The 16356-nt window shown below is 32.1% G+C and overlaps 1 protein-coding gene across 1 annotated transcript in view; it reads right to left on the reverse strand.

The window, feature by feature from the left end:
- The window catches only part of LOC145306010 (uncharacterized), a 30690-nt gene that overhangs the window by 327 nt on the left and 14007 nt on the right, over positions 1 to 16356 (reverse strand). The window contains exons 11-18 of the mRNA XM_080147942.1: positions 13865 to 13915; positions 10766 to 10819; positions 10392 to 10493; positions 8480 to 8588; positions 7673 to 7715; positions 7127 to 7305; positions 6475 to 6529; positions 4168 to 4235 (exon numbers count right to left, since the gene is read on the reverse strand). Of these exons, the coding sequence (XP_080004068.1) occupies positions 4168 to 4235; positions 6475 to 6529; positions 7127 to 7305; positions 7673 to 7715; positions 8480 to 8588; positions 10392 to 10493; positions 10766 to 10819; positions 13865 to 13915 (661 nt within the window). The remainder of the gene's footprint in view (positions 1 to 4167; positions 4236 to 6474; positions 6530 to 7126; positions 7306 to 7672; positions 7716 to 8479; positions 8589 to 10391; positions 10494 to 10765; positions 10820 to 13864; positions 13916 to 16356) is intronic.

Genomic DNA, 16356 nt, shown 5'->3' on the forward strand with positions numbered 1-16356 from the left:
AATAATCAATGGCTCATCTTTTTTATTTAAAAGGGTTGCTAGGAGGTCAGGTATCTGTGTACAACTAAAGATTTCGCTGACCGAAAAGGTTCTCCCCTTCAAATTAAATTTGTTTTGTCAGCGCCCTAGCTTTTTTTTTTTTTGGGGGGGGGGGGGCACGACTTGAACGTCCCTTGCCGCTCATATTGACCATTAGGTTAAATTTAGCATTACTTTACCATTGTTTCATATTTTCATTTAGTTCCTGGATCATTAAACTTTCCGTCTTTATTCTACTAATAGTTTCAAATGGATTATCAAGAAAAGTAACAAAAATAAGTTATTGTAGAGACAAACCAATTAGGGTATGTGATCAAACAAATTAATATAGTAAGATGACAATATCCTAAAATAGCGAAGCACAAAAAACATGAAATAAACAAACGGTCAAAGTGAGCTAAAAAGCAAAATTTCAGTTGCCATCCTTATACTAAAGTAACAGAATGTCTGTGTGTTTGTCTGTGTGTTTGTACCGAAGGATCTCGCTCACCGCTGAACCGATCGGGTTCTCCTTAACAGGGTAGCTTCTCATAAGTCCCGGGAAGGTTTATAACTATTTTGGGGGAGGGTACCACCACCCTATCAGGAGAAATCGCCCCTAGAAAAAAATTACCCCTCTCGAAAAAGAGACTCCAACGAAACATCTGTAATTAGATATTTTAAATAAAAAAAACATTCAAAGTGCCACTAGAGGCCTCTAGGGGCGTAGCCGCTAGTAACAAAGAAAGGAAAGAGATTGAATATAAAAAATCAAAGAAAATCAAGAAACCTTTAAAAATTCATATGTTTATGCCTTTTTTTGAAGCATGACCACTAGGGAATAGTAGTTTGCGCAATATTGCCTTAAATTGTGAACAAGCTTCCAGTCAAATGGGCTTATTAAGTTTAACTGTTCTTAATGTTGAACTAACACATAGTATAATTAAACGCCTATTTATAAACAGTTTGACCTAATAAGCACATTGACTGAAATCTTACTCACAACTTTACGGAATTTTGCGAAAGCTACAATTCCCTTTATATACTTAACGTGCATGTGTCACAGGAATCTTTATTGAATATTCCTGCAAGCGTTACAAACTGACTAACGGACAAACAAAGTGAATTATAAAGTAGCTTGGCTATAATAAAAAAGATAATCTCCAATTAGCCCTCAAGTATGTACCTAGTGATATGCATACATAATAGTATCTTTACAATACAACAAGAACAATTACAAGAATAGTAGCGCAGCTGTATGGAATGAAAAGCAGTGAATAAAATGTAGACCTTTGTTGCAAACCAGCATCTACGCCCCTAGTATTTAGGGGCTTTATATTGAAAGGCAATTCAAAGTAGAAATATCATAAAACCATGTAATGTGAAGCATTCCTTAAAATTAAAACTGTCGGGCCACCAGTTTTTAAAAATATTAAGCTAAAGAAAATAAGGAACAAATAATATTGGTTTTTATTGTTCTTGTTGTTCTATTGAACTAGAAACATAATATTCTTCCTTATTAAACAAAAAAAGAAAACATTGTTAAGAAAAGGATAATTGGTTAAAGAAAAAACATTTAGTGTTAATTAAGAAATTAGAAATACGAGACGATAATGCACTATTACTTTTTTAAGGCGAAGCTTTTCTACATTTGGAATGTGTCTGTATGTCTTGGAAGTAATGCATTTAAGAATGGTCGGTTTTGTAAAACTTTGTATAAGGATTCTTATGGCATATAATGATTTCTTTAACAATGAGGCATAATGCTGTGGACAGAATAATATAAAAAATACTACAATTTGTTAATTACCACTCCCTATATTTGAAAGTCATTATTTTCCGATTTAAAAAGCTTCGCTTTTATGGATATTATCATATTTTTGATTCACAAAAAATATATATCAGGTTTAATTGATCAATATTAAGTAGAGCAGTTACTCAGTGTCTAAACTTCTGAATAAACATAATAATAAAAAAGAAATGAAGTCTGTTGAAAGTTGATAAGGCTATGAAATATCGATAGATACTACAAAAACGTCAACTTATTTTTTTATATTAATTGTGCAACTACCCCTTTAAGTTTTGGGATAATTTAAAGCTAGCTATTTGGCCTAGCCCTCCTCATTCGAATGCAAAGTCCCTAGATGCTGGTGGAGGGGGGGGGGGGGGGGGTCTAGTTTCAATAATAGCGAATGTTTATCATAGTAAGAGGAGCAAGGTAGAGAAAAAAGGCTATTAGGAAAAAGACGAATAACAAGAATATTAAAAAGTGACTATAGAGTAGCTATACTTCAATATTTTTAACAGAATATCTTTCCCTGTCTCATTATTTTGATATAAGGTACAGCGCTTAGAAACAGGTCAAGTACGAATAATTAATCAGTTGTCGTCAAGATTTCTGGTCCAAGGTTTTTATTTTCTCTGAATACGTTTGTGTAATCATTCATTTATAGTACAAACAAGAAAACATTTATAAGTAGCAAAGCTCAGCCATGAATCAATTTGCTATCATAATAAGAACAACTTACATATAGCCTCGGGTAAAGGACAGGAAACGCCACGAAATCTTATTTGATGGAATAGCCCTTCAAACATCCAACCCTTTGATTGTACGACCTTTTTCTGGAAATCCTAACTGCATGGTAATAAGTTGCTGTTTTGGGCGGCGGCATTTCCTTTGCTCTCTATTTATGTCGCGCACCTGACGTAGCATTAGTAGGAACTATTAACGTCTTTAGTTTTACGCAGTGTTGGGCGGAGATTCGAACCTATCACCAATCCGCCACAGTCGCGAGAAATATGCACGGACAAAGTGAGTTGAGGAAAAATATCTGACTATTGGTCACAAAATCTTTAGGAAATTCTAACATCTGTAATAGAATCTAAGAAAATCTCCCAGAGAAAAAAAAGGCAGATGAGAAAGGAGTTATATAATAGATTTTCAACGAATTATTGACAGACAGACTGACACACCAAATGTATTGTATAATGAAACTCTGTAAAGATTACCATGTAATGTTAGAATTCTTTGGATCATATATGCCAGTCTAGATTTTAATTATAATCACATAAAGACTAACAAAATATTATAGTTTTAGAAAAGATATGCTGTCAATAAGAGAATACAGGGATGGAGGGGACATTGGTCAACAAAGTTTTATTAACAATATCTTATAATCTTTGGCTTTAAAACGTTGGGGACTTTTATCAAATCTTGATTAGATAGTACAACGCTTCAGAGTCCAAATTTTCCCTCGTATGATTTGTTTTTGTTTATCGTATTGGGGGTGAGTATCGTCCAATGTCTTATCCCTTAGGATCCTTGAGGAAACCTGATCTATGAGACGACGTTAATAGTATTTCATTTTAATTAAAAGAAATCAAATAACAGATTTTTATCTTTAGTCTGCGGTTCGATTTATAAGAGAGAAATTACGTAGCTTCCTCCAAGATATTTTAACATAATAGGTATTAATGTTTAGTAAAAAAAATCCACAAATAACAAGAAGTGTTCTTACAGAAAATTATTAAAATAAAAAAATAGGGATGTAAACTAAAACTACCACTTCTCCCTTAAATGAATAGAAGGATTAAAGGTATGAAAACAGCATTGTTACTACTTTTCGGATAAATTCGGTTGATAAGCCTTTGTTAATTTACGTACTTTAGACATTAGGGAAGCATTTGACAAATATAGATTAGAATGTACTTTTAGAATCAATTTTCACCCTCAATTACCCCCCAAGTAGATTAAAAGGCGTTCTCCTCTTTCTCTTTTCAATTTTGAAAATTTGAGTACACCCCCCCCCCCCACAGAACAACTATTTAAGGTTAGGGTAGGTTTTAGGCTAGGGAGCCGAGCGCTGCGGCTAGGCAGGCAAGGGTGCCAAGCGCCGCGGCCAGAGTTCATAGCTTTGAGGGGGGGGAGGGGGTACTCAAATTTTCAAAATTAAAAAAATATTTCTAAGAGGATGTTACCGATAAAAAGTATGGGAAAACAGTTTGGACACTTTTACTTTGAACCAACCAATCAAGAGTGAATTAGATATATAAAAACTGTTATGCCAATTCAAGAGAAAACTTGTTCATACCAGTGTAACTTACAGCCCAATGTCCCTTCCCTTCCATCCCAGCCCAAAAATACAATACCTCTTTATCTCCTCTCTTATATTGTGGAACACCCAGGGTATATGGCAACTGTATAATGCTGCTAACACCTTAACAACGTGATGAAAAGTTATCTTCTGATTTAAAGTAAATAGTACAATACACGATGCTAGTGTTAAAGAAACAAATTAACATCTCAACTAGAATGAACTCAGTAGATACTAGAAACAAATTAATTTCTAACACATAGTTCTAAATATGTACTTTTGTAAATAGAATAGATAGGAATATTTTGTATAAAAATAATACCTATAGCATTTCTTGGAAAACAAAAACATAATGTTTTTATAAGTCTTAACGTCATATGCAAACAAGCACCTAATGTACTGTTGTTCATATAGTAACCTGGCATAGTTACAATTATACTAAGTAAAAAAGATAAAAATAACATACAAATTAAATGACTAAAAAGCGTTGAAAGGGATAGTTTCACGAAGTGCATTTAAAAAAATAGTGAACTGTAAGTTTTTTTCTATTTTAAATAACGTAGTAGTGCATAATATAAAGTTATTGATTAAAATTAAAAGATTTGACCAGGGATTTTCCTAATGAGTTTTTCATTTTTATTTTCAACTTCGTTGCATGTTATATATGGCAAAAACTTTTTTGTCATAAATACAACTTTAGATAGCATTTACTAGTTAAAAGAACTTCAAGCTTTTTATACAACAAAGAATGACCAATAAAATATTTAATTTAGTACTTGGAGTAGTGATCTTTTTATATGTCTTAGTAGAATATATTAGGCATTGGATAGATATGATTGTGATAAAGAATTTTAACATTGACCTGACCGAACTTTTTTTATTTGACAATATCAAAAAAGTTAGTGATTTGCAACATAAATTACATGAGAATGGTCTTTATATATATATATATATATGTGTGTTGTATGGTTAGTTGGTATTTCCGTGTGAGATAATGTGTATATTGTAAGTAAACCGGACGGTTTTCTTTTTTTTTAAAAAGAATTTATAGAAAACCTGTCCTATAATGACCGGACGTAATTTTTTATGTTTTTTAAGTAACTTGTCCCAAGGGGAACCCCTGTTCAATTTTTTTATAACTCTTGTGAAATATGTGGAAAAAGATTCTCTGATATTGGTGATTTGGCTATACATATTTGGGGGAAAATAGACCATTCTCATGTAATTTATGTGGCAAATCACTTTAACTTTTTTAGATATTGTCAAATAAAAAAAGTTTGGTCTGGTCAATGTTAAAATTTCTTTAACATATAATCATATCTATCCAATGCTTAATATATTCTACTAAGACATATAAAAGTTCACTACTCTAAGTACCTTAACTCTTTAAATACACTTCGTAGAACTATCCCTTTTGTTCAATTGGTTGAAAAAGTGAAAACTATATACTTTTTTCAAAAAGGCATAATAGAACTCGAAAGACTATATAACCAGAAGCATCTTTAAACGTAGAGTTATTCAATATTTTTGTATTCTATTTAAGTTGAGTCTTAGAAAAGAAAAAAAGAGAAAAATCAAAAGTTTTTAAAGCATTACCGACCGTCGGCGTCTGATGGATCAATGAGTTGTATACTGGATTCACATTATAAGTTGAATCTTCATACAAAAATTAAGTCGTCTATCTTAAATAGCAGTTGGGTAAATTACATTTCCCCATAACCTTACGACATGTGTAAGCTTTAGAGTTCCTTCGGTATTAATGAATCATTTACCATGGAAAATAAAGTTTTTTTTTTAAATTAACTACACCTAAAGGTTAAAAATAGAAATAATGTCCTTTCCAATCCCAACTTTTTTAATAACTATTTCTCGAATCTTTATTCCTATTTTACTTTTTTACCCCCTCCTCCTGTCAAATAACAACAACGTTTGATAGACAAATTTAGAATCCTAAGAATTATCCAGGGTTACAGGAATAAAACAATGGACGACATTTAATATTCTCCTTAATCCTTTGTTAGATTAAAACTATTGAAGAAAAGGCTTGGAGAATTAGTTTTTAATCTTCTGAAGTTTCCTCTCTTTAAGGATCCCAGATTTTGAGGTTTAGAGTGAAAAGAAACATTTCTTTCTCTGTGGATTTATCAAAATTATAGAATTTGGTTTTAATTCCTTAGCCAGCGATAATATTATTATATGCAACGCTTTTCTATTACTAACTTTTTGTCCGCTTGTCAGCCTGCTAGTCCATAAAATCAAATTCATACGCTTCGCAACATATTTATGTTGTCATCCATATTACGAAGATAAAATATGTTTTAACAAAAGATAGTACTATGGTAGATAAAAAAGGATCTCAAACCTGTTTGTAATGTATTATCAGAGTCAGGTACATCAGGATCCATTACATAAACAGTCTGAAATAAGATAATACAAAATATGGATCAAGGAGAGAAAACAAAGTAGCGGGTTTCGTCGTATTTTCACAGCAGCTTTTCTCCAATTTTTACCCCATGCGGGGCCTATTTCCTAACCCTTGGGGGCACTTATTAACATTTACCTAACCTAACCTAAAATAACCAATCAAAAGCTACTGAAAATAGGACGAAATCCGCTGCTTCGTTTTCTTTCCATGATCCCAAAATATAAAATACAAATTGTCGCCTAGTCTTTTAAGTTGTAAAGAACCTGAACGATGACTGTTAAGACTCTCTATTTTCTTGTCTGATTTAGTTACGCAATTCGGCGATTTTTTTATATTTTGACTATGGTTTTAAGCTATTTCTTGGGAGGGGGAACATCCTCTTCCCAAAAATTTCAACTCTACAAAAAATACTTTTTACCACCCAATTTACATGAAAACTTTAAAAAGTTAAGTTTAAATTAAAATGATAAACACAAAGCGATATTAGAAGCGCCACATGCACTTCATAGTAACAAAAAATAAAATAATATTATACAAGTCTGTTTTTAAAATCCTATTCCTAAGTTTTTGATTGCCAAGAAAACCTCACCTTGGTTGTAATGGTGTCATCAATTGTGCGTAGCTTTTCTGTTTTCACTGAGATGGTCTGAAGCGGTCCACCTGGAGCTGACGGTAGCTGCAGGCTGGCCAGCTCTTTGCTGGGCCCAGCTGTTACCAGTTGGATTAATCTCGTCTTTACGGCTGGTGTTTCATTAAGCGTAGTTTTGCCTAAAATAAAGAAATATTAAGAGCCTGCAAGAGTTACTTTTTTTCCTGAACTTAAATACAAATATACATAAAGACAAAGTAAATCATAGAGTACTTTTGAGGAATCTTCTAAAAAAAACTAGTCAGTCTTAAAATGCAGCCATATTTCATGAACCACTGTTTGATTGTTTACATACTGTATGCTTATTGATAGATATTATGTATTAATGAAAGATTAAACTCATTCTTAAAAAGCTTTTGGCTTAACATCTCAAATTCAGTACTAATAATGAAGAGAGTAGATCATAGTATATTTATTTTGTTAGATAGAACAGAATAGAGATCAGTACTTTAGCATTTAAATTTAAGACTAAGCAGAAGTGCATACCTGCTGTACTGTTTATTATAACCTCGTCTTCTTTTCCAATATCCTAAACACATATGAACAAGGATGTCAACATCAATAAGTAGCAAAACACAAAATAATCAAGGATGGTCAAACGAATAAAGTGAGTTATAAAGCAAATATTCAGTGGCCATAAAAGGTAGATAAATAAAAATAACTAAACTTTAATATTATATATATAACTAGCAGCTTCGACCCTAGCCTCTAGGGGTTTTGCAACAAGAGGTAATTAAAAAAATTAAGTACTACTGCACTGGTGCTGCCGCCAGTAGTTTTATGTGAACTAACTTCCCCATAAGAAAAAAATTTGGGGAAAAAATAGGTACCTACGTACCTAAAAAAAAATTGGGGGGGGGGGAATCTTTATTTTTAGTGGGGTTGGGGCCCGGGTGTCCCACCCCCCAAGAAAATAGCCTAAAACCACCACAGGACCAGTAGGTATATTCCCTGAAGAGTAGAATCCGATCGGTTCAGTGGTTACCAAGATCTTAAGGGACGGACGGACGGATAGACATCATACTTCTTTGTATTATAGATGTCACGTGCGTGATGCATATTAAATGAGGAATCTTCACTAAAAAATCAGCTATCTACTTTAGATGGCGCTAAGAAATTAACGTTTTATAAAAAAAAATCAGACGGATGAACAGACGGACATTTAAATAATACAGTAGCTATCAAGACAAACATACTTTGAAAACAAATAAAATATATGATTTTTAAATTTAAATGTTCGATATTTATAGATATAATTTTAAAGAATAGTTTATATTTAATTAAATGAGTCACCTGATCAACGTGTTCTAAATAGTGTTTAATCAAAGCACTCTTATTCCTAAAAACTTTATTGCACTCCTTACATCTCTTATCATCTTGATGCACCGTACTTATATGTCGCCTAAAATTATAGGTAAAGTTAATATATATGAAAATGTTTCCTCGACATGAGACATTGTCAATTGCAAAGGTCTTGTCGTCGAGGTGTTAAGACCACAAAGAAAAATCACAAAACTAAACAGGTAGCCTCTCCAAAAAACAAGTATTACAAGCAATGTTGCGGAGCCGGAGCAGGTAGCCGCCATATTTTGCTGGAGCCGGAGTTGGATCCGTAATTTTCATTAAAAACGACTCCGGCTCCGGACTAGATAAATAAATAGATTTTTTAAAAATTAAAATTTGGTAACTCTGTTTTGTCATGTGCAAATGTCCCTTTTAAGTTTATAAGTCTATTTTTATCAAAAATTGAACTTTTTAAACCTTCCAAAGTCAAAAATAGACGCGGGGAAAAAAATTTGTCGAGTCTTTCTTGATTATAGGTCGGAGCCAAATCCGAAGCCGCCATCATCACAGACGGCTCCGCGGAGCCGGAACCTGAGCCGCACCAAAGTCAAACGGCTCCGCAACGCTGATTACAAGGCACATTTTAAAAAATGATAAAAGGGGAGGTAGGTTGTGCTAAAATTCCGTAAATGTGTGAGTTTTAAAGCTTAAAAACAGTAGTAGAACGAAAATATTCACTAAATATGTGTATTCCTTATTGAATAGAACCATAGACAATTTTTTTTAATACAGTGTGTTTTTTTATGAGAACTTTTTTGAAAGCAATTTTACCCCACTTATAGTTATCAGAATTTAATGAATAATGGCTTATTTTCTTTGTTTTTTTAAGGCAATTAATAGAACAACAAAAAAATATTTCAGTTTTTATTTAAAAAGTACAGTAAAATCTAAATTTCAAAACTTAGGTGTCATCATCTAAAAATGGTTTTAGCGCATTTTTCTTTAAAAAATGGATTTTCTGTAGTCGACTTTGGGGGGGCCAGTACTCCCTCCCTGGTTGAGATATGACCTTCAAACTTTGATATGTTCTAGTACATGTCCCTAATAGTATCTGTATACATTTTTAGCTCTATATCTCAACTTTGAAGTGTTTAGCAGCCATTCTTGCAAAAGGTTGATTATTTGAGCATAAGAAAAATGCGCTAAAACCAGTTTTGAATTTTAGATTTTACTGTACTTTTTAAATAAAAACTAAAATATGTTTTTGTTGTTCTATTAATTGCCTTAAAAAACAAAGAAAATAAGCCATTAATCATTAAATTCTGATAACTATAAGTGGGGTAAAATTGCTTTCAAAAAAGTTCTCATAAAAAAAAACACACTGTATATTTATATTTATTGAATATCATCGTTCTACTACTGTTTTTAATTCTAAAAACTCACACCTTTGTGGAATTTTAGCACAAACTACCTCCCCCTTGATTCAATCTTATATCTTTTTATTTTTAATGATTGAAAGTATTTTTTCACTCTGCAGAGAAATTAAGTATGTTTTGATTTTGTCCGGCCTTGTTGGGGAAAGGGATAGTTGGTGCGCGCCTTATGAATACTATAATAAAAAAAAATATTGGAAATAAGTATTAGAAAATTTGAGGTTTTAAAAGTTTTTTAATTAGATTATGTTTATTTATCCTTAATTGCGGGATTTCTAAAATAGTTACTAATAATGGTCTTATTTTTTTTTAAATCAAGATATTTCGTACCATTAATTTACAAATGCTTCGTTAAACACTACCCTAAGTACAAAAATAAGAATTCAATAAAAATTATATTTCAATATTTAAGTATTTACACAATTTCCATAAAGCGATACAAAAAGTGCTCAATTGCCATTAACAAGTTTTTCACTTTAAAAACCTACCTATATTCCGAGGCTTGTGGAAAAGATCTATTACATTGCTGGCATTTATGAGCTCCGCTTCTTGTATGCCTTTGCTCATGGACGTTCTTTAAATATGCCAATCTGTAGAAAATTAACAATTTTATATATAATATGTTCCCTATTCCCTCACTGACTGAATGAATGAATCTTAAACTATTTAAATTGTTTAGATTTGTCTTCAATTTTAGATCACTCACCCCCCCCCCCCCATTTCCATGGAATTTCTAAATTGTCTAAACTAGAATGATAGCTACCATAACCTACAAAAAGTTAGTGCAATTAAGAGGTTGGTTATCCTATTTGCAACAATCGAGGAATGATAATTGGTCATAAATTCTAAAAATTGTTAATTCCTGAATGTTTTAGGACAGTAGCTGCAGGCATATGGTTTCTCTCCAGTGTGAGTACTGCAGCAAATTAAAATATTTAAACTATTAATGGAGAGTATGTCAGAATTCTTTGAAGCTGTGATTCAGATGCACATGCAGGGTATCTTAGGGAAGACTGCGTGGTTATTTTTTTACATGGATTGTGATAACACTGTCAACCAAGTACAAAGTCTAACTAACCACTACTCTAAGGGATGCTTTTCTATTTTTATGGAGTAGGATCTGTTCACAAATACAGGAAGACAGTTAGTATTTTGTTATAATAGACTTTGTCTTTTAATTTTCAAAAGGTGATAAGGTTCATATAAGGGTCTTCAAACACAAAAAATCGGAGTAAAAGAGATACATATTTCATATCTATATGCATCTAGTCATTTATTTAAACTTATTTCTTTCGAAAAAAAATTTAATATTGATTATGTTTGAAACAAATATTAAAACCTTAGATCCACAATATTCAGTTTAATTTCTATTTCAGTATCAGTAATTTTTTTAATATTTAAATATTATATAAATAACAAGAATGACAACATCCATAAGTAGCGAAGCTCAAAAATCATGAAGGGATATCTGGAAAAAAATGTACTATAGAGCAGCGTCATACAAAAATCATTAAACTTGATAAAATAGAGAAATCACGAAACTTTTAAAATCACGAAAGCTTAAAAATTTAGGAATCGATCTAGTATCGCAATTATTAGACAAATCTTAATAAAACTTGATGGAAATATGTAGAATATGAGCATATTTAATCCCTGAAAATTTCAGCTGTCAATCCTGAATAGGAATAGATAATTTCACAAAAACCTAAAATTCTAGGAATCGATCTAGCAACCCAATTAATACACAAATCTTAATGAAACTTGGTGAGAGTATGTTGAATGTAATTTCAGCTCTCTATCTTAAAAGGGGTTGCAAAAATTAAGAAAACTTAAAAATCTAGGAATTGATCTAGCACCCCTAATAACAGACAGATAGACAAAACAATGTATAGATTAGATGGACATATGGAATAGGAATCTTCACTAAAAATTTCAGCTGTCTATCTTGAATAGGAGCCGAGAAAATCACATTTCCCCCAATTCACTACTAACGGACATTCGGAATTATAGAGTAGCTACGCTACTAAAAATAGTTTGATTATGAGAAATGGATGAATTTGTACATGCGGTGCTCTTCTGCAACTGTGGCTTGTTGTGACGTCATTGTTCCCTTTTAGGCGTATTTTAATGGTTAAAAGGGAAAAAGATGCTTCAGCTGTTTTCAAAATCTTACAGGACACTGACGTATTGCCAATTTCTCAGCCATATGAAATTGTAGGTCAAATACTACATTTGCTTTGTCCAAAGAAGGAGGGGTATTTCATTTTTTGGGGCCAGTTAACCTTCCCCACCCGGCAAATAGCCCTACAACCTTCCCTAAGGCAATGCGACTTTTGTTGAAAATGTAGACCAATCATTTCAGCTGTTTTCAAAACATTTATGGACACGACCTATAGAACTTACTACTTTAAAATACGGAATCTTAATCATTTTAATGCTCTTGTTTTTATTAGAAACCTAAAATCCTGTGATATAAAAAGTTTTATCCCCATGATTACATTTTATAATCTTTATATTAAAATCATTCATCTAATATTTACTTTGGAAAAAAAAATTTCCATTCGTACCTTATCAAATTCATACCTACTATACCTATAATAAAGAATGTTAGAGTAAAACAGCAAAGGGGGAAGGTTTAAATATGTCCCCAACCCGTGGACCCTGTGCCGACTTCCCATTGGGTCTTTAATATAAACCAATAGCATATTTGGTAATAACGTTTTTGGTTTTACATAATTCCTAGGATGGTTTTATGCTATCTTATTTTATTTTTTTAGTCCTAGAAAGTTAAGCTATGTTTCCTATCTTTCTCTACAAAGCCTCTAGAGGCTAGGAGCGCATCCACTATTAATATAAAATGCGCACCAATGTTAATCAAGTAAAATCGGAAACTTCCATATTATTAGATCCGTTTATACATCCCATTCGTTTAATTAATAAATAACAAGGATGACCAAATAAAAAAATAAGTCAATTTAAAAAAAAACTATTTTGAAGTAGTTTGTCAAAAAGACTAATGATCCTATTGCATTGATCTTTTCTTTCCGGTATGCTTTATATTAATCTTTGAAAAGCAGGGGGGGGGGGGGGTTCAACTTTAAAAAACGATTTTGCTTGGTTAAAAACACCTAATTCTTTGTCAGACCAGTTAATGGACGTACCTTCTAGACACTAAGTATATTAGGTCCTACGACAAACGCAGGAGTCCCAAACGTCGGAGTGGACACTTCACCTAACCTAACCTATTTTAGACCATCTTATAGGTTTTTTTAAAATGCCTAACCCCTGCGGGGGGCTTATTTGTTCATTCATATCTTAACCTAACCTAATCTGTATAGAAATACTTAATAAAATTAATAATTTAACACTCCTGCGTTTGTAGACTCCGACGTTTGGGACTCCTGCGTTTGTTCTGGAACCTTGTATAATACTTCGCTATTGAAATATTTATAGACATTTTCAATAGAAATGAATTAATGAAATCGAACTAAATAAAATACATGTTATTAATGACTTTTTTATTACACCTTTACATTTTCTTATTTAATATGTACGTAACATTACAAAATTTTCTTTCAAAATTAAATATACCTACAGAATATATTGTAGTTATTTTTTATGAATGAATATAAAAACGTATAATATAATTTTTTTATAGTACAATATAATAATCAGTAATAATGATCGGTTCCGTTAATTATCATATTGTTATGTAAACTAGAGGATGCGCCCCTAGCATCTAGGAGCTCTATATTTCTAAAGATAGAGAAGACAAAAAATAGCATAAAAACCACCCAAAGACTTATATGTAAAAAAAAATAACAAAAAAAGCATAAACCATCCTCGGACCTAAGTAAAGCTTCCCTTCACAGGAGAACTTAATTAGTTCAGTAGTTATCGAAATCTTAAATCGAAAGACAAAAAACTTTATGCTTTCAATAATAATGAATATATTTTATTCCTTTCGTGTTTTTTTAGATTTGTCAGAGTTGGAAACTTCTGGCTGCAGAAACTGTTAAAAGAAACATTCTGATCATTATTTAATAAAAGGAGGGAGGGGACATTGGACTGTAATTAACAACAGTACCTACCCATAGTATTATTAACTCCTCATGTTATTTGTTGATTTTAAACTTTAGTTAATTTTATTAAGTTTTGGATTGGTTAGTTCTAAACTTGAAATGTCAAAACTTTTTAGCCAATGATAACAGAATGGGTAATTTTGCCCATCATCATTTGGGATCAGTTTATCGTCCATGTAACTGGAAAGTATTGCTCTACATAATACAAAGGGTAATAGATCATAGCTCATACCAATAACGAAATTAATTCGGAAGAAAATCACGAAACCTATACGTGTTTTTCAGTTGTCGTTGGGGGGCAACACATCGTAAAATTGACGACCTCTCCATTTGCCCCCCAAATATTATTTTAGATTTATTTTGCTTGTTGGTAATACCTTATTCCTGGAATAGATCATGTTACTTCCCATAGACAACTGACCCTTTGTCTTGGTGTTTAGGTGTTTCAAAATTGCCAGGGTGGATCCAGCAATTTACAATTGCCTGCAAGCCGCATAAATGTAGTACATTATGTTGAACAAAGAGAATGTCACAGCCGTCGAAACCAGCCACCAACCGTTAAAAATTATATTTAAAAAATGGTGGATTTCGTCGGTTCTGCTGCCGTTTATTCCATCAAGTTAGACATTGTACTACATAGTTATAATTAGGGTTGGGCCGAATACTTTTTTGGCCGGATACCGGATATCCGGCTGATTTCTCATGTTGGATATCGGATATCCTTCCGGATATCTGGTCAACATCAGATATCCTGAAAATTACCAAATATTAGGCCGGATATTAAAACCCTAGTTATAATAGCAACTGGTATGGAAATTCGCCTTGCTTCAACTTTTATTTTGGCTGAATTCATATGTGTAGGTTTCAAAAAGTGGCATATCTGCTGTAACCCTCAGATAAAATAAAAGGATGAACTAACATAGTATGAACTTAAAAATCAAAGTCATCAATTTTAACTTTTGATTATAATGCAGTCGACGAGAGAATAAAGAATTTAATAACTGCTGCGTCAATGGATTACATTCATTATTAGCAATCCTGCTTTTGCTGCGAGGCTTAGCTACAAAGTTGTTCATACACTGATAATGGAAACTAATAAAAACCCGTCCTTTTTTCATCGTATTTTGACAGTGGAGGCAACCATCCTTGTTATAAGCGAAGCTTTTCTATAATTATAAATAATAGAAAAAATACAATAAGGAATGATTTAGAAAGCGCATAAACTCTATAATCGGTACCAGAAAGTCCGTACGTACATTTTAAAGATGCTTTATCTTTAACAACATTTTGAATGATAAAATAATAATAAATGAATGTTTTTTGTTCTCTGCTTCCCTCACTCTTTTCTATGTTATGTCAGTAATTAATATAATTGATAGCACTGTAAATATTACAAAATTGTAATATCAGCTTAAACAAGACTGCCAATATCCAAAAAAGCGAGAGGTGAATGGATCAACCATCAATAAAAAACGAGACGTTAATTTTTCTAAAAAAAATGCAGTGAGTTTTTATCAAATCGTTCCTTAGGTTTTTTTTACATATTACTTGAAGTAATGCTAGTTAAAAATACATAAATACAGCGTAAATCTTAATTACTTATTACTTTGAGCGGAATCATTAAAAGGGGAAATAGTTTATTTCCTTTCCAAATGCTGCTTTTCATCTAAATTAACCTGAAATCTGCGTTCTAACTAAACTAGTGCTTGTTGAACATTGATTACCCCCCCTCCCCTTATTTTTTAAATAAATTGAAAATACAAGGGGGGTTAACCCTGTGGGACTATGCAGTACCTAATATAACCTTACCTAACCAGACCTAAAATAATAGATAAACAAAATTTCCTATGTAAGTATTTATTTGAAAAAAACATATTCCTTTATGCTTTTGTATTCTGATTAAAATGATAACAGGATTAACCGGACGTCTATCTGTGTGTCCCAAAGGATCTTTCTAACCGCTGAACGTTACTGTTCTTCTTTACAATGTAGCTTCTTACAGGTGCGGGAAGGTTTACAACTATTTTGGGGGAGGGTACCAGCATCCTCCCAAGAAAAGGCCATATAAAAAAAAGAACACACCCAAAAAATCTTTTCTGTACTTTTTTCTTTTAAATATAAAACTAAAAGTGGAGAGATCGACTTCCATCCCCATACATCTCTTGTGCCCCAATAAGCCTCTAGGGGCCTAGTAGCTAGTAAAAAGTTATAATAAGTACAAACAGAATTTTGATAAATGAAATATTAAAAATTTGTTTTGTAAAAATAATAAAGTAATGAATTAATTAGGACAGCACTCCATAAATTAGATTTAAATTAAATGAAAACATTTCATTAGAATTTGGAGCATTCATGGTTAATTAAAAAGTTA

The sequence above is a fragment of the Acartia tonsa genome, chromosome 14, assembly GCF_053477335.1.
Source record: "Acartia tonsa isolate MP-2025a chromosome 14, ASM5347733v1, whole genome shotgun sequence".
NCBI lineage: Eukaryota > Metazoa > Arthropoda > Copepoda > Calanoida > Acartiidae > Acartia > Acartia tonsa.